This window comes from Scomber scombrus, chromosome 4 (genome assembly GCF_963691925.1).
Source record: "Scomber scombrus chromosome 4, fScoSco1.1, whole genome shotgun sequence".
In the NCBI taxonomy this organism is placed as follows: domain Eukaryota; kingdom Metazoa; phylum Chordata; class Actinopteri; order Scombriformes; family Scombridae; genus Scomber; species Scomber scombrus.
In genome coordinates this window covers 22,835,275-22,856,406 of record NC_084973.1, presented here as the reverse complement: position 1 = coordinate 22,856,406, position 21,132 = coordinate 22,835,275, and the positions used below count along the sequence as shown (strand labels likewise).

The 21,132-nt window shown below is 37.1% G+C and overlaps 4 protein-coding genes across 4 annotated transcripts; 3 read left to right on the top strand and 1 right to left on the bottom strand.

Annotated features, from left to right (window-relative positions):
• The first annotated feature begins 423 nt into the window (after nt 1-423).
• enkd1 (enkurin domain containing 1) lies at nt 424-4,574 on the top strand. Its single transcript, XM_062418420.1, has 8 exons — nt 424-627; nt 1,922-2,012; nt 2,655-2,879; nt 3,098-3,270; nt 3,357-3,512; nt 3,733-3,875; nt 4,017-4,153; nt 4,269-4,574. The coding sequence occupies exons 2-8, from the start codon at nt 1,928-1,930 to the stop codon at nt 4,427-4,429; spliced, it is 1,080 nt and encodes a 359-aa protein (XP_062274404.1). The 5' UTR covers nt 424-627; nt 1,922-1,927; the 3' UTR covers nt 4,430-4,574.
• Nucleotides 4,575-6,515: 1,941 nt separating this feature from the next.
• Nucleotides 6,516-12,750, top strand: polb (polymerase (DNA directed), beta). The gene is made up of 14 exons (XM_062418421.1): nt 6,516-6,685; nt 7,755-7,812; nt 8,496-8,562; nt 9,550-9,624; nt 9,737-9,795; nt 9,906-9,955; nt 10,145-10,196; nt 10,311-10,365; nt 10,459-10,531; nt 10,625-10,695; nt 10,810-10,896; nt 11,045-11,112; nt 11,419-11,558; nt 11,701-12,750. The coding sequence occupies exons 1-14, from the start codon at nt 6,625-6,627 to the stop codon at nt 11,793-11,795; spliced, it is 1,011 nt and encodes a 336-aa protein (XP_062274405.1). The 5' UTR covers nt 6,516-6,624; the 3' UTR covers nt 11,796-12,750.
• A 941-nt stretch (nt 12,751-13,691) lies between these two features.
• Nucleotides 13,692-16,122, top strand: dynll1 (dynein, light chain, LC8-type 1). Its single transcript, XM_062418431.1, has 3 exons — nt 13,692-13,763; nt 14,563-14,701; nt 15,736-16,122. The coding sequence occupies exons 2-3, from the start codon at nt 14,570-14,572 to the stop codon at nt 15,871-15,873; spliced, it is 270 nt and encodes an 89-aa protein (XP_062274415.1). The 5' UTR covers nt 13,692-13,763; nt 14,563-14,569; the 3' UTR covers nt 15,874-16,122.
• Nucleotides 16,123-16,690: 568 nt separating this feature from the next.
• On the bottom strand, nt 16,691-20,614 carry rpl6 (ribosomal protein L6). Its single transcript, XM_062418425.1, has 6 exons — nt 20,444-20,614; nt 20,246-20,344; nt 18,994-19,137; nt 17,257-17,305; nt 16,971-17,155; nt 16,691-16,871 (listed from the first exon to the last, which is right to left on the bottom strand). Exons 1-6 carry the CDS (start codon nt 20,588-20,590, stop codon nt 16,719-16,721), a joined length of 777 nt encoding a protein of 258 aa, XP_062274409.1. The 5' UTR covers nt 20,591-20,614; the 3' UTR covers nt 16,691-16,718.
• Between the last annotated feature and the right edge of the window lie 518 nt (nt 20,615-21,132).

Below are 21,132 nucleotides of genomic sequence, written 5' to 3'. Positions count from 1 at the left end.
CATTATAGTAGACCACAAGACTATGTATTAATATGTCTTGTTGTAATTCTGAACCATTATTATTATACATTATAGTAAACCACTCTACTATGTATTAATATGTCTTGTTGTAATTTAAATTATCCAGTGAAATGAGTAATTTAGCAGAGGGGTTTGAACACTTGCAGGGCATTGTATGGTCACATTGTCATTAGGAGCTGAGCCCTCCTAAAGGGCTGATCCTAGAATCGCCCCTGCTATTAAATATTAAATAATCAGTTACAGTATTGTTATTGTTATCGCGTTATATTATCACTACTGTAATCCGTGCTCCAATCTAATGCGTCAACTATTAACCGACTCTAACTGCAAAATGTGTGGGCTGTGGCTGTAGTCTATCGATTTGCGTGTGCTTCCTTGTTTCTAATAGACCTTTAACCGCTTATCAGCTTAACGATTTGGATGAATTTTCTGTCGCAGACTCTGCACTCTTTTTAGGGGAAGTTTTCTCTTCTACCTGATCTAGGTCTGTGCGCGGCGGGGGCTCCGTTGCCATGGTGACGGATATTAAAACAAGCGGCGTTGATCCCAGCGTCATCAGTGTGCGTGGACCAAATCCCCAAACTGATAAACAGGACGATATTAAAGGTAGTGATGCTGTCTGTTTTGTTTTGTTTGTTTGTTTGTGTTGTTTGTTTAGTGCAGGTGTTTGATAAGCTGCTGTTGTTTACAGAGGATTCACATCACGTCGAATGAGCCCGCGTTGATTAGCCAATTTTGCAACAAAGATGATCAAAATGTAGATCAGTAGCATTAGCAAGCAATGTAATGTACTCATTGACATGAATGACTTGATTTATTTATTCAATGATTTTATTTTAATTGTAACCTTCTAGCTACACTGCAGCCACTCATATAGACTGCTGAACCTAAAATGAAATCAGAAATAGTCAGTCTGTAAGGTTTATTATATTCAATTGTTTGTATTTTATTTAAAAAACTGCAGTAAACTGTTGCACCCCTGCAGGCTTAGGAGAGCAATTATGAATTATCTTGCTTAAAGAAACATGTTTAAGTATGTGTATAAAATACTCTTCTTGGAATTACTATTCATGTCTGATATGTTGTTTCCACAAACAAGTTCAATTATCTTGGAAAAATCCTTAAAATTGCATCTACTCCTTCTCCCTTTCTTTGGATTATAATTCATGTCTGATATGTTGTTGTCTAGGGCTGGGCAATATGGATAAAATCAAATATCACAATATTTTTGACCAAAATGTCTCAATATCACAACAATATTGTAGGGATGACTATTGGTTGCTTTCACAAAATATTTACACAATGCTATTTTTGATAACTTAACAGTAATGTGGATATAATGACAAAGTGGGTAAAGGCAAATAATAAAAGAGCAAGCAGTTTGGTAAGTCCAGAAAATTACATTATATCACTGTTATGCAGCCTTTAAAACCAAGAAAAGACACTTCAGCCGTATCACGATATTATGATATCCAAATTCTAAGACAATATCTAGTCTCATATCACGATATCGATATAATATTGATACATTGCCCAGCCCTATTGTTTCCACAAAAAAGTCCAATCCTTAAAAAATCTTTAAAATGTAATTAACTCCTTCTTTCTTATTAGAAGTTCCATAATGTATACATAGACAAATATATATTTAATATGATAATTTTAACTGCTGGACACTTGATGTATTCTACTTCACTGTAAAGTAAATTCTCAGTGTTGTGCATTGGAGGCTTCAAGTTTCCACATCAAGCATATATATCATTCTGCACAGTGAAGCTCAAACATCCGGCTGTAGGAATAATAAGAAAAACAGTGTTTGTTTTGAGTGGAAGAGGACTTTAATTTTAAAGCCAATGTTCAGTTCATCACTGTGTTTGCTTACATTGTAACTGTCAATTTACAGCTTCTGATGTGTGAAGGGCCTTCAACGATATCTGGGCCAATCCCCCCGGATCCCTCTCTGTTTCCTCAGTACTACAGACGACCTGCTTCAGGTTAGACGCAGTCAGATGTGCTGTTATATTAAAATCCCTCTTTAAACACAATTTACTCTGTATCAATTCAGCAATATTGAACAGTAAATATCAGCCTGTCTCTCTGCAGTTCAGCTTTTAAGCAGATAATTGTTCAGTCTAATAGAAATAACATGCAAAGTCTACTTTTTGGGAGATTTTTTAACAACTTGATTGGTACATTATTAGCCAAAAACAGAGTAATCAAGAGTAAAAACTAATTAATTTAAAGCAAAAATATGATTAGATGTGCTATAAATAGTGTGCTAAATTTGAGAACAATGGCTGCTCCAGCATCGTGCTTCCAAGTTGCTTTTTTCTCCATAAAAAGTTTGGTTTGTGTTTGCTGTTGTATTTGAACAGACATTTTGGGACCACATTATATCATCATTCATGCTAAATTGTATGATTTCTTTTTGTAACCTAACCTTTTCAAACAATAACATTGCTGTGGGAAATTATTTTAAGAATACATTAAAGTTTAAATCCTTTTTCCACTTTTATAAATTATTCCTAGGCACATCACATCTAGGAAACTGCCTTTTAGTGTAACCTGCTTTCTGAGTGTGTTTGAAATAAATATTACACTGAAGTGACCTCATTTAGTCTTCTGTCTTTTTCCAGCTCGTGGTCGTTTAGAGGGAAACAAGGACGAGACTTTGGCCCTGCTCTCACGGCCACTAGCTTCAGATGCTGTGTTGCACACTGGCTGGTACAGCGCTCGTACCCCAGCACATCCTCCACGCATTGGTCCCAACGCCATCCATATTCTGGAGCGAGGACGGAGAGGGGTCGTTGGGGAACTACTCAAACTAGACGGGGTCTCTATCACACCAGTTCCCAGACAGAGTAAGTGCATTAGATTTTTTAAGGTTTTCAAATTGGGTGCTATTCAAAAAATAGCTTTCCCATTTGGTGTTGAAGGCAGGTGTCAGTGTGTATTCTTATTCCTAGTTTTTCTATTTTTGATTAATAACAAGTGTGAATAAATGTTTGAATGAGCACACCTGACCACATTTAAAAATAATAAGTAATTTAAGACGTCCTTTGTCCCCCTTGGCCCTCAGAACAGCGAGTACATGACTTCGGTAAAGAGAATGTGCGTCGGCTGCGGGAAATCCAGAAACGCTGCAAAGAGCTGGAGGCCGAACGAGCACAGTCCCGACCTGTTCCAGTCAAAGCTCTTTGGACCTCCCCCAAATACCGGAATGTCCCATCCAGAGTCATGGCCCAGCTACAGGTAACAAGCATGCCTGGTCTTAAAAGACATGAGTCCTTGAGTAGTGTAATTTACCTCCAGATCCGTTTTAATCCTCTTTCATGCAGGTCTCCGACCCAACTGTTAAACCACAGTGTCAAAACTTCCTGAGGGGTCACTCTAGCAGTGCATCTACTCCTGTACCAAGACCAGCCTCAAAACCCTCTCCTGTGGATATGCAACGCCGTGACTCTTGCACCTCTACACAGGAACAGGACTTGCAGGTAAGGATAGCCATTAAATGTATACTTATTGATACACTCACATTTTGCTTTATTTATCGATTGATTGTTGATTATACCATTTGTCTGTGTAAGAAGAAGTAAAGAGCAGGGTTTACAACTCTTGTCTGTTGCCCTAAAATGTTTTATTAAACAAATAACATGAATATGCATCTGCAGGACTTGCTGTTTGTTACAGCTCTTTGTGTATATGTGGGCACAGTTACAGATTAAAGGCCAGACAATAGACTTCATAAAATATAACGCGCGAGCTGCAAGAAAGACTGCGCTGCATCGGTCCCAGTCCCTTACAAACCTCCAAGATAAGCCAGTACCCAGTGCTGTCAAAGGACAAGTGCCACAGTAGTGAGTATTCTCATGCCAGATCTTACCTTAATCATAATTAACTTAAAAGAAGCCTGTTGGGTAGGAACACACAATGTTCTCCACAGGTTTATTTTGATATACATTAACTGTTCTCTCTCATTGACACTTAAACACCCACAGTCTTAAGGAAAGGAAGGAGCAGTGGCGTAAAGAGGAGGAGGAGAGGAAGAAGAATGCACCTGATCCCGCCACTCCAGCCGGTCACACCCTGATGCCCGAGAGTGAAAGACTGGAAACGCTGCAGTCCCTCAAAGACAGTACGCCTCTGTTGCTCTTTATCTCTGCTTTATTCATAATGGTGATATACTGTATGCACGGTGAAAATTTGGCTTTCTAATACTGTTGCTCCTGTTTTCTTTTTTTTCTCCATAGCCCACCGCTCCCTGGTGACAGAGCTGCTGTCACTCCCACTCAAAGCCGACAACCTGAGTTTTCGCTCACGGCGAGCTCATCTTGATTGTAGGCTTTCTGAAATCGAGGAGGCCATTAAAATATTTTCCAGGGACAAAGTTTATTTAAAAATGAATTCCTAACACACAAGGAAGAAGATTAGGAGATGGTCCTTTAACTCCATCTGCTGATATGATTTCTTTCATTTTGTCATTACATTTTTTCACATAACACTGAACCTTGTAACACAGCTTATTACACAAGAATTGTGAGTAGAGTGGCGATGATTAGTCAATTAAACAATTGGTTGTCAGCTATTAAATAAATTCTCAACTATTTTGTTCGCTTAATGGTGTTTTTTCATCCTTTTACTGAACATCACAAACATACAGACATTCTGCAGTTTTTATAGAAAATATGCGTTATGTGCAATTAAAAATATAAATAAAAATATTGTTGCCCCTTGTCTGTTTATTTATTTACTTTTTTATGATCAACTTTTTTGAGGATCCAGCACCCAGTCTTCAAGATCTAATCAGGAGTTGAGCGCATTGTGTCTTTTTATGTTTTAAAAATAATTAAAAAACAAAAAATATATATATATCATTGTGCAAAACATATGTCAAGTAAATAAAAATACAAGAAATGTGTAAAATAAATAAAATATTTAACAGATAGATAGATAGATAGATAGATAGATAGATAGATAGATAGATAGATAGATAGATAGATAGATAGATAGATAGATAGATAGAGATACTTCATTGAGCCTTCAGAGGCTCAAATTGCTTGGTTTACAGCAGCTACATCCAGACATAACATCACATAGAAACACATCTCTAACTATCCAATGGAAAAAAAACTAAAAAACGTATTACTAAATATACTCGAAAGTTGTACTAATAAAACAAATACATGTATTAAAAATGCATTGCAGTATCTAAAAAATATCTAAAACAAGGGTATCAAACACATGGCCTGTGGGCCAGAACCGGCCCGCCAAGGGGTCCAATCTGGCCCACTGGACAAGTTAGCAAAGTATGAAAATTGCTTAAAAGTCATTCAAATTTTTTTCTGCTGCTTCGGACATTTTTACATCCTGATCAGAATACAATTATATAAAAAACAATTCATATTGTGGTTCTTATTGTGGTCATATTTAAACCATTCAGATATTAAACCATCAATCAGCAGCTTCTGTAAAAAATAATCTGATACATAATACTGTTGAAATTGCACTCATTTTTCATCAGACTTCTGAGACTGTTCATCTTTTTTGTAAGTAGACAGTAGTTACTATATATATATATATATATATATATATATATATATATATATATATATATATATACATATATATATATATTATTTATAGGTTATTGTGTGGCCCCCAAACTAAGATGAGTTTGACGCCCCTGATCTAAAATATATAACACATAATATCTAAAAGATATAACACCTAAAAAAAAGAACCTGTGTACCCAGCACACAGTCTAAAATAAAACTACAAACATAATCAAATCAGATTAAAAACAGCGAAGAACAACATAAGGTTAATCAGGATACAATTACTCTTTATAATACATTTTAATTTTTTATTTTTTTTTATTAACAAAGTTTTATTGAAAATTGAACAACCAGACAATCAGCAAGACAGAAAAAAGTACATGAGATTGTGCAACATATTTACAACTAAGGTAGACTAACTAGGGGTTACAGAAAAGAGTTCTTCATAATATGATAATGTGCATTTACTTTTTTTGTTGGTCATAAGAGTTAAAGTATCAATATATAAATTAAAATCTACAAGAAACATGTTAAAGTTTCGAAGTGATTTAGAGAACTTTGCTTTGTGTATGTGAACTTTACCAATTGCAAGCATGGAATTTGTTATGTAACTTAAGGATTTATTGTCAGGTTCAAATTTTGTGATAATATGTTTAGGCATAATCGTTATAGAAAGTCCAGTTTTGTTGTACACAAAATTCTCCATATCACTCCAAAACACAGATGAGGATGGGCAGTGATGAAACAAATGTAAGATAGTCTCCAGGTCAGTATTACAGAAGGTGCATTTCACATCTATATCAGCAAACTCTTCATAATACATCAATGTAGGAACATTTGTGTTGTGTCATCATTTTGGGTATCTATGACGAAGGACGTACGCTCCTCCCCTTACGCTGTACGTGTTTCGGTCATTGTTCAGCTTGAGCTAGCAGGCTAATGTGCTAGTGTTAGGCTAGCTAAAGACAAAGACTTGTTTACTTTTCATTCATTCATGCATAAAAGATAGTTGGAAGTTTCAGCGGACATTTGAGAATTTTTAAATTCAACAATGAGCAAGAGGAAAGCGCCGCAGGAATCCCTAAATGAGGGAATAACAGACTTTCTTGTCGGTATGTGAAGAGGAGTCATTTGAGCTTAGCTAACATTAGCCTGCATGACATCCGTGTTGATGTTTTGAATAATAATACTAATAATGCTAAATCAGCTTTGCATAAGCTGTATATTTTTGTCAAAATATACTTAAGGATCATGTTCTTTTTCACATGTGTTGTCTGGGTTGATTGGAAGTAAAATAATGGTTTCTCGGAGGCTGATAGTCACTGTCATGTCATTTAAATGTACCCTGCCTTCAGCTGAGTTGGCAATAAACCAGAGGTGGAAGAGGTATTCAGATAATTTACTTAAGTAAAAAGTACCAACAAAGCAATGTCAAAACACTCACAACAAGTAAAAGTCCCCCATGAAAAATCCTATTGAAGTAAAAGTACAGTAGTACGAGCAGCACAATGTACTTAAGAATTAAAATGAACGAATCAATTTGGTCCCTCTGGCTAATATATTATTATTATCATAAATGACATGACATCATTAGATTATTAAAAGTGAAGCATCAGTGTGTAAGCAGCATGTTACTGTTGTAGCTGCTGGATGTGGAGCTAGTTCATATACGGTTAATTTCACTGGTTCCCAAGCGAGGGGTCGAGCCCCTCCAAAGGGTCACAAGATAAATCTGGGGGGTCATGAGATGTTTAATGGAAGAGGAAAGAAGAAAAAACTAAGTTCTGATACACGAGTCTGTTTTCATTTTTTGTACTTCCTTGTTCCCTGTAAACTCACATGGTTTACATGGAAAATCACTATTTGGTGAAGCTGTTAACAACTCACAGACATCTGAAATGTGACCCCGACTACACACAACTCCTAGTAAGATGTCAAAAGCCAGAAACCACTGGTTTAATCTTTAACCATATGTTCTGTGTTTAAAAGCTTGTTATATTTCATTCTGAAATTGTGTGGAGTGGAAGTTTAAAGCAGCATGAAATGGAAATATGTAGGTACGGTGCAAGTACCTCAAAATTGCACTTAAGTACAATACTTGAGTAAATGTACTTAGTTACTGTAAACAAGAGAAGTATGAGGGAAACGGGAAGTCATGCAGTGTTTTATTTCTGTTTCCAGAACTGGCCAACTACGAGAAAAATGTCAACAGGGCGATACACAAGTCCAATGCTTACAGGTAAGTGCTGAAGCCTCAGCAGTAATGAGGTGAGCTTTGTACACGGATGATGGTTTCGTGACTGTTCATGCATTAGCATGTAGTGACATATGTTTGGTTGTCATGGAAACACATTCACTCAGTTCGCAATTTAGTAGTTACACCCAGTTATTGAAACAGCTCTGCAATAAATCATACCTTTATGATTGAGACTGTTAAGAGAGGAGATGATTCAGCTTCATGGTCATGTTGAAGGGTTTTGTTTGTGGTGCCAACAACTTGTACTTTGTTATGTTTTGTCCACTGCATTTATGTCAAATAAGGTAGACTAAAAATTAAACACCTCAATATGAAACACGTGTAACGCAGGACTCCTCCAGATAGTTTCAAATAAAGTTGGTGTGTTTATTAGGGCTGCCACTATATTCACTTTATTGTCATTAAAGACGACTGAAGAAACAACAAAATACCCACATTTGAGAAACTGCAATCAGAGAATTTGGACATTTTAGTCTTTAAGAATCACTCCAAACAACTAATGCATAATCAGAATAGTTGGCAACTAATCAATTAATTGACTCATAATTGCAGCTCATGTGTTTATCATTATTACAACTTGTTGTATCTAGAATTCAGCAGAAATGTGTTTCTGTTAGTGCGTTGTTTTGCCATTACAAATAATTTCTCTTGTGCTTTGTCACCAGGAAAGCAGCATCTACCATTTCCAAGTACCCCACCAAGATTAGAAATGGTGAAGAGGCCAAGAAACTGGTATGTTGGTGTTTTTTTTTAACACAATATCAATGCCAAAAAAAAAAAAGATATTGAGACAGTGGTCTGGAGGTTTAATGAGATTTCATATGGCAAACACATAGCAAAGTAGTGTACCGAACTGCAATAAATCTATTATTGTTAAGCTTGATGTATGGGTCAGAAAGTCACCCAGTACATTTTTCAATTGAGTGGTTTCTTTACTTTCTTGGTTGTTTTCTTGGTTCCAGTCATTTTGTTCATCCTGTGATTATCATCACTTTCATAGAAGGCATCTGAAAGCCAGTCATGTTATCTGCAGCCACTATAATGTTTATATTAATACGAAATAATGTCAAATATAGACCATTTAAAAGTGATGCATCAGCTGAGTATTCTGTTATCTTTAAATGGCTGCAGTGACATGAGACAGGACTACCATCACACCATTGTGTGCCATAAGTGGAAAAGCCGGAGTAATGTTAATTTCACTGAAAATGGGTTTAAAATATTTTTAAATTAACAAAATGTGCTAGAATTATTGATCAAGAGTATCTTCATCAGAAGTAAATTGATGATGATTGCTTGATTTCCTACTATACATTTAATTATTCATATTACATTTTTCTAATTACATCATAACAGTTTTTGTTGGCTGTCCACTCCTGTTTATTTTCTTGTTGACATGTCAGGTTTCAGTGTGTATTAGTTACATTTTAAAATCCCTCAGTGGAAGCTCTGTTGAACTTGGGATCAGGACAAATGCTTTTATTTTAGCTGCTTTCAGATGATTAATTACAGTGTAATGATGTCTGGAAACTGGAAATGACTCCATCATTGTTTGTCCTCTGGGCCACTAATGTGCTCATGTTACTGTTGTGTTGTGTGTTATGTGATGCCCTCTGCTGTAGCCTAAAAATGTCTGTCAACAGCCACCCTGCACATCTTACATAATCCCTGCAGATTGTGATGTTTAGCGCCCTCGTGTTGGTTTTCACATTTCAACAGGATGGTGTTGGAGCTAAAATAGCCGAAAAGATTGATGAGTTCCTACAAACTGGGAAGCTACGGAAGCTGGAAAAGGTGAGTCTCGGGGCATGGGAATACATAATTCATGCCACAGTGTATCAGTTAATAATACCTTAAATGTAGCACACTACTCAGACTGATTGACTACTTTTATATTTTCTTTTAGATTCGAAATGATGACACCAGCTCTTCAATCAATTTTCTCACTAGAGTAACTGGAATTGGGTATGTGTTAAATGTTACTAAATCTAATAAAAAACTTACTGATTGTTTTATATGGACATTTACTCTTGCTTCATGTAATAAACCCTCAATCTCTTGGCTCTCAACTTCAGCCCCGCTGCCGCCAGGAAGTTTTTTGAAGAAGGGGTGAAGACATTAGAAGGTTTGTTAACCAGATTACTCACAAAATGTTGCTTAATCTAAATCTTAGTCTGCAGGCTTTCATATTTTATCTGACATACACTATATTGTCAATAAATTGGTTCATTAAATGTAGCGCACTATGAATGTAGGGTTTTGGTATTGGGGTTGTTGGGATTTCAAATGTGCTTTTTTATTGTTTTATTTTTAGATTTGAAAAAGATCGAGCACAAGCTAAACCATCATCAGCAGATCGGACTCAAGTGAGTTTGGCTAAATGCTAAAAAGTTTGTAACTTTTAAGTTAAATAAAGTCATGAATATCCTTAAGACTTCTTCTCTTTGGCTGTGTTTAATGGATTATTTTATTGCCCTCAGGTATTTTGAGGAATTTGAGAAAAGGATTCCACGAGCTGAGATGGAACAGATGGAGGTGATCAAACATTAAGATTTTTTTTTGTTTTGTTACCATCAGATTCGTTTTATTTTAAGTTTTCTTACACTGTGTGCTCATGTCCTCATTTAGACTCTTATTGTTGGAGAGCTGAAGAAGGTCGATACAGAATATATTGGAACAATCTGTGGAAGTTACAGGAGAGGTAATAATCACAATAATCACACTAATTTTCAGTTAATGATAGCGTTTTATACCCTGGTAATCTAATATTGTTTCACATGTTCATCATTGTCAGGTGCAGCATCCAGTGGTGATATTGATATTTTGCTGACCCACCCAGACTACACCTCTCAGACTGAGAAACAAGTAAGACTTCTTCACTGAAGCTCAGTTACCGTGTTGTCAATACGGTTTGTTTCCATGCATCATAATTTCACATCTTTTTACAATTAATTTTGTTCCATTCATCATCTTTTCCAGCCCAAGCTCCTCCATGCCGTGGTCGAACATCTGGAGTCCGTTGGGTTTGTGACCGAAACTCTGTCCAAAGGAGACACCAAGTTCATGGTGAGGCTGCTGTTTACTTCGTCCAATGTGCTCGTGCTCTGCTGTGTGCGTTTGATGTTGTGATTGGTAACGCAGTTAGTACAGTAACTGTACCCAACCCATATAGCACATGACTGTGGTCACGATGTGCTTGATTTTGTTTTTCTAGGGAGTTTGCCAACTGCAACAGAGTGATGAAGATGAGGAGAAATTCCTTAACCGGCGTATTGATATAAGGTGCCATTTTTTATTTTGCTTTTAACATTTATATTGTAGGCAGTAGATGCTGTGTGCAGAGCAACATGGTTAATGTGAGTTAATGAGAAGGGTTTCAGTGTGTTGCTAAAGAATCCTTAATCCAAATATGTGACTGTTTTACATAATTTTGTTTGTTAAGGGGATCAATACACGATCTTACAGTTAAAATATCTCTACCTCCTACATTAGCCAGAGGGCCCATTTGAATGTGTAAACACAGTAAAGAGGCAACCTCCTGTATAAACCGTTCTGCTCTCTGACTGTCCTTTTGATCTTTGCCTTAAGGTTAATTCCCAAGGACCAGTACTACTGCGGTGTGTTGTACTTCACTGGAAGCGATATCTTCAATAAGAACATGAGAACTCATGCTTTGGAGAAGGGCTTCACTCTTAATGAGTACACCCTACGACCACTTGGAGTCACTGGTGAGTCTCAGTCAAATATGCAAAAAATGAACTTTTGAACTCTTTCCCGGCCATGTGTCACTTATGCCATGAGTAAGTAACTAATGATTAATGCTTTCATCTTTTTAATATCAGTTATTTTTTCTTTGTGGTTCTGTTGTAGGTATAGCAGGGGAGCCTCTGTTGGTGGATAGCGAGAGAGACATCTTTGAGTACATCCAGTATAAATACAGGGAGCCCAAGGACCGCAGCCAGTGAAGCAAATCACAGCTTTGATGCAAACAAGACGTGGAGCATGTTTACAAATTGTGTACTCGTTAATATACCATTCAACTTTGTTATCGGAAGAAATACTATGAAAGTAATTTTAAGTGTCTGGACATTTTTTTCTGTCTTTAAACTATTATTATGCTCACCATCTGTGATATTTTAAACATACACATACAAACACACAGAAATGATCTCTGAAGACTTTGGGGCTTGTTTTTAAAAATCAATCTTTTAAATCATGTTCAACAATACTTCTTACCTCCCACACTACTTTTTTAATTTATATACTAAAAAGGGATTTTTGGATGTCCTTACAACAGTCTACAGACAAGCAGTCTTGATGTTGGCTGGCTTCTGTTACAGTCACTACCATTATGTTTGTTGCCAATATTTTGCTGTAAAATTGTTTTTCTTAAAAATAGTGCTCTTAAAAATAAGCAGTTGGCTGCATGGTGCAAAGATGTGCTAATGTATGGTTGTTTCACATTTTGAAAACACAGCAGAATAAATGTTTTTCTCCTTAACTGTGTAAATGTATGGCGTGTCATTTTGAAGCCTAACATATTTCTGATCAGGTCTGGGCAAGTAAATGAATTTGTGGTTGTACTGTTAAATTCAAGTGGGTAATAAATAAGACCTAGACTGTTAGGTATTTCAACCAAAATGCATTTTAACATTGATAACTGTGTAAATATGACTGTTATGCTGGTAGATTTGATAAATATTTTATTTGGTTTTGTGAAAATGATTGTGTTTTTTAGGTCAGAAAATGATTGTATCTTCAGGGAAAAAACAGTAGATACAATAAAGTCAGGTTACTGTGAAAGAAATGCTAAAGTATATCCTGGTGATACAGATTTCAATCAGTAATACACCATTTAAATATTAGGTTCAGGAGGTTCATGTAGTTATGTATGTGGATGGTTGTGAATAAAGAATTGTAATAATACTGTTTTATTTTTGGTCTCCTGCTCAGTGATGTTTCAGTTTACTTGCATACAACTGAAATGAATTGATGACATATCTGCGTTATTTGTAAATTATGTCTTGTATTTTTTGAGTAGTGCTCACTTAACACATTTCCTTATTTTTAGTGAACAACAGTCTTGATACATATCATTATTGTGAAAATGGGTACTTAGCAAGGTACAGTATATTGTGGCAGTATAAGAAAAATGTGTTTCTTTTTTTGGCTGATTTGTTTTTAGAATAATACTTGAAATCATTACATAAATGCCAAATAGTATTGCCAAAAATTGGTGCTAACCACAGCATATTTAATATCAATGATTAGGATAAGTCCAGATCAGTATGCAAATCGTGTCTGTCTACAACCAAGTACCGAGCGATAACTGCAGATATAACTAATAAAATATTATAATTATAATAAAATAACTAAATAATTGTTAATTACTTACTATCTTATTTTGTCACGTTATAATACTATGAAAGATTCCTCTTAACTACATACTGTCTTCTTATAATGACACTTGCTGTAAGGAGTTTCTTATACCGCATAATCCTTAAACATTAAAAAAAGTTTGCGGTACTGTACTTTAATTTTGCTATAACTTAATTACCAAAGCATAATTCACAACAGGTTGGAAACAGGGAAAAAATAGGATAAAGTTAAATGAATTCCTGACATTTATCATCTCGGTGATATCCCTAAGTGAGGCATGGGCAAGTTATTTACAACAGTTGCCCCGGCAACGATAGTGTCGCAAGGCATGCTGGTTCGAAATAAAATGCTGGGAGAAACACCGAAAATATAGCTCGTAAACAGCCAATGACGGCGCTGTGTACGTTAATATCAGCCAATGGGATCACGTCGAGGCAGCAGTCTCTAACCGCTACACACCCACATTAGTTTTGTGTCAACCACTTCGCGGGAGTTGTCACTACAGGAGCGGTCGTCTCTTTAAAATTAGCCAAGCAGTATACGGAGACTACTAGGTAAATTTAAAGATTTTTGCATGCAGTAAATTATAGGAATGTTTATGTATTTTACTCTGAATGTTTTTAACATTTGTTTCCACAGCAGACTTATTTTTTCTCATTTTGAGGGATGAATGAACAGTTAGTTATGGAGCTGTAATCAACCACTCATCCATCGCTGTATAACGTTATGCATGTGACGAGATGTTGCTCCCAAATCCTTTTATCTCCATTAAATCCTAGCGTTAGTTATTTCAGTTAACGTCGAGTCTCGGTCATGCCAACGTTAACTCTTATTATCAGGAGAATCGGGTGTTTATTTTTATTTATTTATTTGGCATACTGCTACGTTGAGGTAAATAAACACACATTTAACTGCTTGTGTAGCGTTTTGGTGCGTTACTTGGCAGCGATGTGCTTTAATTTTTCGCAGATTTTATTGTGGGTACATTTTTAGACGATAATCTTAAATGTCTTGCGTATCCATAGAAACTACGCAGAGCGCGCATCCATCGAGAGCTTGCCGCTGATGGAAGTTGTTACGCAACACAAGTAGAAACGGCTAGTTCAAATATTATGTGTCACTTATTATGTAAGGACAACTTCGTCACTAACTAGCTGTTTTTGCCCCCTTTTCTGGTCGGTGGGGAGCTGTTTATGCTCTCCATACAAATACCGATAAAGTCAATCGATGATGAGCGCTGTTTGGATGGTCAGGCTCTCGAGTCGATCGCTGTGTGTGTATGTGTGTGTGTTTGTGTGTGCCCCTATGCGCTTGAGAAGATGATGAATCCTCCGCTGTGTTTTGGTTTCCCAGGGCAACCATGTCTGACAGAAAGGCAGTGATCAAAAACGCTGACATGTCGGAGGACATGCAGCAGGACGCCGTGGAGTGTGCCACACAGGCCCTGGAGAAGTACAACATCGAGAAAGACATCGCTGCATATATCAAAAAGGTAAAACAAAATAATAATAATAATTAAAAAAAAAAATATATATATATATATGTATGTATTTATTTATTTTTTACGGCGCATCCAGCGTCTTCCAGGTTCCCACAGTGCAACTTTGCCCTACTGGCCTTTAAGCAAAAAACATAGTTTTTGGACGAAACTGGTCTGCTTTTTGCACAGCAGTGATGTAAAGATATTTTTGCACTCAGTGACCAACCATCCTATGCATCATCCATGTTACACACCCAGCCTGTTGTTACCAATTGTCTCCACTCTTCCTGAGGAAACCTGGTCCTCTTGGAGCCACTGTCCTGTAAGAGGCCACATGGCCCCTGACATTCCTACTCATTGTAGAGAGAAAAACACCCTTAAAACATGATGTATTATTGTTTACAGCTAGATGATAGCGACTTAACTTTATAGTTGGCAAATTACATGTTAATTAATTATGAAAAGAAAAAGTCATTAGAAGATACAGTAGGAGACAGATGTGATAATTATCAAATGGCCAGAGGCATTCACTGTTCATTTCACTGAACTATTAAAAAGATATCTAGAAAATTATCTCTTAACAGTAATGTAGCGACTAAGATTTAAATGGATAATAGTCTAGTCTTGTCATATCAGCCAGTTCTATCTTAGTTTGTACCTCCTATAATTCCTCCTAACATAGGTACACAGTAACTTTAGTCAGTAACATTACTGAGACTGGTAGGAAAATATTTTGGGCAACATTCAGTGATTTCATGCAATATTTAGTCTAAGCGGGGAAGTCTCCTCTGGTCTGAGGAGGAACATTAGCTGTGACGGCCAGTCAAGGAAAAGCGTACATTGTTCATTTCACTCAGCTCCAGCATTAATGAAGTGAAGCCACAAACACCATAAACGATGTGATGGTCTGTTAAAATATAATATACAGTGTGATTGTTACACTATATGCTTCATCTGTACACCTCATTAAACAGTATTTAAGATTTCTCACTTTTCCTCCCATGTGTCCTCACGTCTCATGAAAACAATGTCTTTGTCCCACGCAGGAGTTCGACAAGAAATACAACCCAACTTGGCACTGCATCGTCGGGAGGAACTTTGGCAGCTACGTGACTCATGAGACCAAACATTTCATCTACTTCTACTTGGGTCAGGTGGCCATTCTGCTGTTTAAGTCCGGCTGAGAGGGGAAGGCGTTTTCTCAATTCAGCTGACCATACATACAGTACTGACTGACTCGACAAAGGCACTTATCATTCCTTGGCAAGGGGCCGCTGCCTTTTTCTGTGCTGCTTTCTACTTTGTTTTTGAGGATTAACCCAAAAAAAAAAAAAAAAACATGGCCATGTTAAAGAGATGAAACACTTGTATTTATTTTTGTCTTGTTAAGTTAGACATGTCATTTTTTAATTAAAGCGTTGCTGTCAAGCTGGGTCCAATGCTTGGTGTGGTTATTTCATCATACACCAGTTGAGCTAGGGTGTTTATAATCTTATACCTGTGTCAGATGAATAAATGGGTCATTTATGGTGTGAATGTAAAGAAATGTATTGTAACTTCTAATAAATGGGATTATATCATGCCATTAGCCAGGGTGGAGTAATGTCTCAACTCTCGTTTAACATTGTCAGCATTACTCAGCCTTTGTATCTGAAGTCAATCACTGAGTGTAAAACTGGCACATCACACAAGCGTCTCATACTCAATATGTTGAAGCCATTTAGTCCAGTAGTTTAAACCGCTGCCTCTATAGCTGCTTTAAATCAGTTTCAGAGCACTATTAACCTAGAACATGCTTATAGCCTTTTTTGGTCTTATGTATTTAGATGTCAGTGACTGTATACATATATACACATATTTAATACAAATACAAAAAGACACCATTAAACTACATGTATGCACTGTTTGAGCTTTGGACATTTTTAATTATATGCTGCTAAAGTCACAAATATCCAACCTATAAAAACACTTTCAATAGAAAAGAGACGAGTGATAGCGTAATATGGCGGTACTGTTTATTACAACACATTTAGAAAACCAGCTTGTGTGGGTAGACACCATTAGACAGGCTAAAGGAAGAGCGCAGGTATCCTTTCATCTGAGGAACTTTCTTGATGAGGGGCAGGAGCTGAGCATCCACAGCTTTCTGGTCCTCTTTCCTCTGCTCTGTCAACTGGTACTTCTGCAGAGAGGCGAAAGAAAAAAAAGGCATTGAGTTTTTTCCACCCTATTTTCTTTTTTTAAAATATGTATTATGGAGGTAATATCCAAGTTAGTTTACCTCTTTTTCTGTGTCGAAGATCTCTCCCTCCTGGTGACGGGGCCTCCTCAGCTTCTTCTTCTTGAAATAGGCGTCGTTCAGGGTTTTGGGGATCTTCATGCCAGAGATGTCGATTTTGGTGTTGGTGGCAATGACAAACTTCTGGTGAGCCCTGCGCAGGGGGACTCTGTTCAGGGCAAGAGGTCCTATAAAAAAAACAAGAAAACACCAGTGTTAGAGAAACACAAGTTCTTACTGGCAGTGAAACCACCTGCATTATGTGTGACGCTGTCGTAAATGAGCTTACCAGTAACAAGAAGGAGACCACTTGAGAGCTGCTTCAGGAACACCACACGCTAAAAATGAAAAAATAAGTGTCATTTCGCATACAGCTGCTGCACTGAGGCCATTTACCACACAAAGCTGCCATTTAATCAACACATATAGAAGACACGGATCCTTTTACATCTATAAGAGTACACGGTTATATTTGTGCCATTTTTGTTAAAAACAGCTGCAATTCACTTTAAAGCCAAGCAATTTATACTTGTATAAAAAATTAAAGAATTTAAAAAAAAATCTACTTGACATATACTCCCAATTTCATCAAGAGGGCTCCAACTGTCAGCTTCATAGCCGAAACATTATTTAGGTCAGCCACTGCTCCAAGTGTGTGTGGGCACACTCGCATGCCTCCATAACTTGTTCGTGTAGCATTTGCGAGCGAGCGAACGGGGAGGGAAAGACCGTCTGCCGCAGCGAGGCTGTGTGATTATAGTGATGTGTCCAGTATGCCTGTTAAGCAGAACATTTGTGTGGGATGCACCACTACAGTTGGAGGAATAACATCTTTTATGATACAATACTGATGGAAAGGAGGTAAACCAATGTTACGGTTGTTAGGCTGCCAGTTTAAAAACAGCCGTATCTGAAAAATGTCAAAATAGCAGAGGATGTCTGGTACAGGAAATAGATTGTATGGAGCATTGGTGCTACAAGAGCCATTCATTTTCCCTATTCTGTAAATTGAAGTTAAAGAAAATTTCAAATGAGAATTGCAGTCCATTATATACACAATTATAGTTTACTATTCTGGGTTTAACTGCCAGTGTGCCTCTCAAACTAACTCTGCATTAATGTTATGCTAATGAGCCATCTACTATGATGTGCTCCCACAAGCTATTAATTTGAACTGCTGACTCACTGTTTGAGGTGTTTTCATATACAATAATGCACATCTGTCACACAATGGACATCTTTCCTGGTGATGTAATGCCTTTAAAAAAATCAATGACTGCAGTGATATGCAGCTGCTGTATATTCACATAAATACAAGAATCACTTTGTTATTTTAAACACTGTTCCTCAATTGATCGTTTTTTTATTTTACCATTTTTCCACTTCTGTGTTTTTATTGCTTGTGTACTTATTTATTGTTCATTATCCTTTCTATTGATCTTTTAATTTTTGCTATCCACTTGCTGCTGCAATTATGTCAATTTCCACACTTTGAGACTAAGCGTGTTTTAACTTATAAATTGAAAATGTAAATTCATGTTACTAATAAACATTTTAATGGCATCAGAAGATATTGTTTATCATTAGTTTGTGGTCTTGTGATTCTGTGTCTTGTCATGTCTAAATATGGATAGTGGATTTACCCTTTTCATTGAACCTGGATGACAGCTCATCCCTTTACGGCTCATATTGACCAATACTGATACAATGCAACTATCAAAGTCTGCAACAGCATCAAAACAATGTTTGTAATATGATAAAGGACATACATGGTCCTGATTTGGTTCACAGAGCCAGCAGACTGATGCCACTCTCAGAGCGGACTTTTCGATCAGTTTCACAAAATAAATGAAATCATGGAAGACATTTAAAGATTGTGGGTCTGTATAGTGGCGTACACGGAACATGTTCACTGAAAGCTTTGCGGCACCTCTTAGACAATTCTGTGTATTTTCTAACCTGTGCAGTGTATGAGAATGGTTTCATACACACCAAAATTAAAGCATGTGCTGATAAGGGTTCTCACCTTTCCACGGTGGCGACCAGTGAGCAGAACGAGGACACTTCCTGGGACGATAGAGGAACGCAGCTTCCTCTTGTGCTGGCTGAAGGGCTTCTTCCCATGGTTCTTCAGTTTACGGGGAACATCCTCTGTGGGGTAGTAACGGGGCTATACGGGAAGAGCGAAAGCAGACAATGTTATCGTTTTCATTCCAAAAGGTGGGTTAGGACATTAGTGAACGTTGTAAAACGGGAACAAAATGACAACATGCATTCATTTTATACCATTTTAGAGCCATGAAACAGCCTAGAAAATAGACTTAGACGGTATGTGTCTCTAAAAACAGCAGTCAGGTTCCCATATGAACACAAACAGGTTTTTTTTCCTCGCTGTAATCATTCCTCCTGTTCATACTGGCTATTAAAAGATCAACTTCAGATTTGCTTTCAATGCAAGTGAGGGGGGCCAAAATCCACAGTGTCTCCACACAGGAATAACATATTTAAGAGTTTGTCTGAAGCTATCAGACAGGTGACAGCTATCAAGTGAATATTCCCTCTTTGTGTTTCCTCAGTTTCCATGTTGAGCTGCAATTACATTATAAGTGCATTAAGTAGAGATCTAATGGCCACTATAAAAACAGGAGGAATTGGGAATTTGGGGCATTTGACTTATTTTAAGACAAACTACGAAACTGTCCTTTTAACACTGTTCAAGAAAACCATCATTAATAAATATGTAAAATTATATCCCAGTCTCCACATGCCATTTAGTAGTTAATGTACAATACATGAATAACAGTCAAAGTCTTGGACACAACCATCCACTTAAATGAGAAAACTGTCTTTAAATGTTCATTTGGACACTTGACAGTTGTTTTTAGACAGACTTGAGAAATTGTGAACCCATTCTTTAAGTGCAATGCAAAAAACTGCATGAATGTTTCTCTGCCCAGTTCACTTCAAACCAGCATGAGGTCAATGTGTGTAGACTGCATGTGTTGTGTTTTTGCTGCTAGCTGAGGTTTTAAGTTTGTGACCACTTGTCTCTCCTGTGAATGCAAAAACTCTGCACACCCAATATTTTGTTGAAAAATCTCAATAACAGCCGATACAAGGAGTTACTAAAGCCATCTGATTTGCCAGGACATGTTTACAACTTGTTTTTGTTTTTTTTTTTAATTGCATTTCTCTGTAAGCTGATGACATTTACAGTCCCAACTGTCATTAGCTGCACAAAATCAAATCTGAATTTAAAAAAAAGTCACATCACTCACCATCTTGCGCAGCTTGACAACACGAGTGCCTCCATTCTTGTCTCCCCCAACAGTCTTGACAACTGTGGCCTGAGGTTTCGTTTTAATCTTTTTCTCAGTCTGCAACAAATAGAGTATTATCAAAACCATGTGCAATCCACAGGTATAACCTGTATATTAGTTCCTTCATCACAAACTTTTTTAATGCTCTGTCCTAACCTTGGTCTCAGTAGTCTTGGTCTTCCTCTTGTACATGGCCCTGCGGGCGTACATAGCAGACCGGGAGTAGCGGCCGATACCCCGGGCCAGAACCGGGTTCCGGCTCCCGTGCTTCTTCTTGGCAGCCTTTTTGTCACCCTCTGCCATCTGAAACAAGGAAAGGTAAAACAGAGGTTAGTAAATGTAACAGTGTGACCATCAGGTGGTACTTCCAAAACAGTTTCTGCGATAGGACTTATTTAAGGAAATCTCTTTTCTTTGAGATAAAAGGACTTATTTAGTATACAGTATAAAGTAATTCAGATTGACATTTCACATTAAAAGTAGGACACTTTTGAATATGCAGTGGTGGAACATTTGCATTAAAATAGCATTCAATTAATCTAGATGTCCACAATTGCATAAAATTAAGTTATTGTGTAAATAAGATAAATAGGGGATAGTTAAACCCATTGTTGAACCCCCCCCCCCCCAACTCGAAATTCATATTGCGATATTTAGGGGGTCCACACCTACAATAAAGGGTCTCAGACCCACAATCGCCCCTTTCAAACACTGGCTCTAGCTGTTTGATAAACTTGTGCTCTCAGTGCTATAAGCTTTACTATCACCTTCAGGAGGCTACCACGTTATTTATGGAAGCTGAAGCAACAAAAGTGTTTCTTCTACACCTAAATCTGAAACGTGAT

What these genes read in the sequence shown, in the direction of transcription:
- enkd1 (XM_062418420.1), top strand. Translation starts at nt 1,928, where the DNA reads ATGTGTGAAGGGCCTTCAACGATATCTGGGCCAATCCCCCCGGATCCC. An exon ending in CACAGGAACAGGACTTGCAG is followed by an intron (nt 3,513 to 3,732) that starts GTAAGGATAGCC and finishes ATGTGGGCACAG; the next exon opens with TTACAGATTAAAGGCCAGAC. An exon ending in AAAGGACAAGTGCCACAGTA is followed by an intron (nt 3,876 to 4,016) that starts GTGAGTATTCTC and finishes AAACACCCACAG; the next exon opens with TCTTAAGGAAAGGAAGGAGC.
- polb (XM_062418421.1), top strand. Translation starts at nt 6,625, where the DNA reads ATGAGCAAGAGGAAAGCGCCGCAGGAATCCCTAAATGAGGGAATAACA. An exon ending in GTGAAGAGGCCAAGAAACTG is followed by an intron (nt 8,563 to 9,549) that starts GTATGTTGGTGT and finishes ACATTTCAACAG; the next exon opens with GATGGTGTTGGAGCTAAAAT. An exon ending in CTGAGATGGAACAGATGGAG is followed by an intron (nt 10,366 to 10,458) that starts GTGATCAAACAT and finishes GTCCTCATTTAG; the next exon opens with ACTCTTATTGTTGGAGAGCT.
- dynll1 (XM_062418431.1), top strand. Translation starts at nt 14,570, where the DNA reads ATGTCTGACAGAAAGGCAGTGATCAAAAACGCTGACATGTCGGAGGAC. An exon ending in TCGCTGCATATATCAAAAAG is followed by an intron (nt 14,702 to 15,735) that starts GTAAAACAAAAT and finishes TGTCCCACGCAG; the next exon opens with GAGTTCGACAAGAAATACAA.
- rpl6 (XM_062418425.1), bottom strand. Translation starts at nt 20,590, where the DNA reads ATGGCAGAGGGTGACAAAAAGGCTGCCAAGAAGAAGCACGGGAGCCGG. An exon ending in CTGGTCGCCACCGTGGAAAG is followed by an intron (nt 17,306 to 18,993) that starts GTGAGAACCCTT and finishes TTTCATTTTTAG; the next exon opens with CGTGTGGTGTTCCTGAAGCA. An exon ending in TCTTCGACACAGAAAAAGAG is followed by an intron (nt 16,872 to 16,970) that starts GTAAACTAACTT and finishes GCCTCTCTGCAG; the next exon opens with AAGTACCAGTTGACAGAGCA.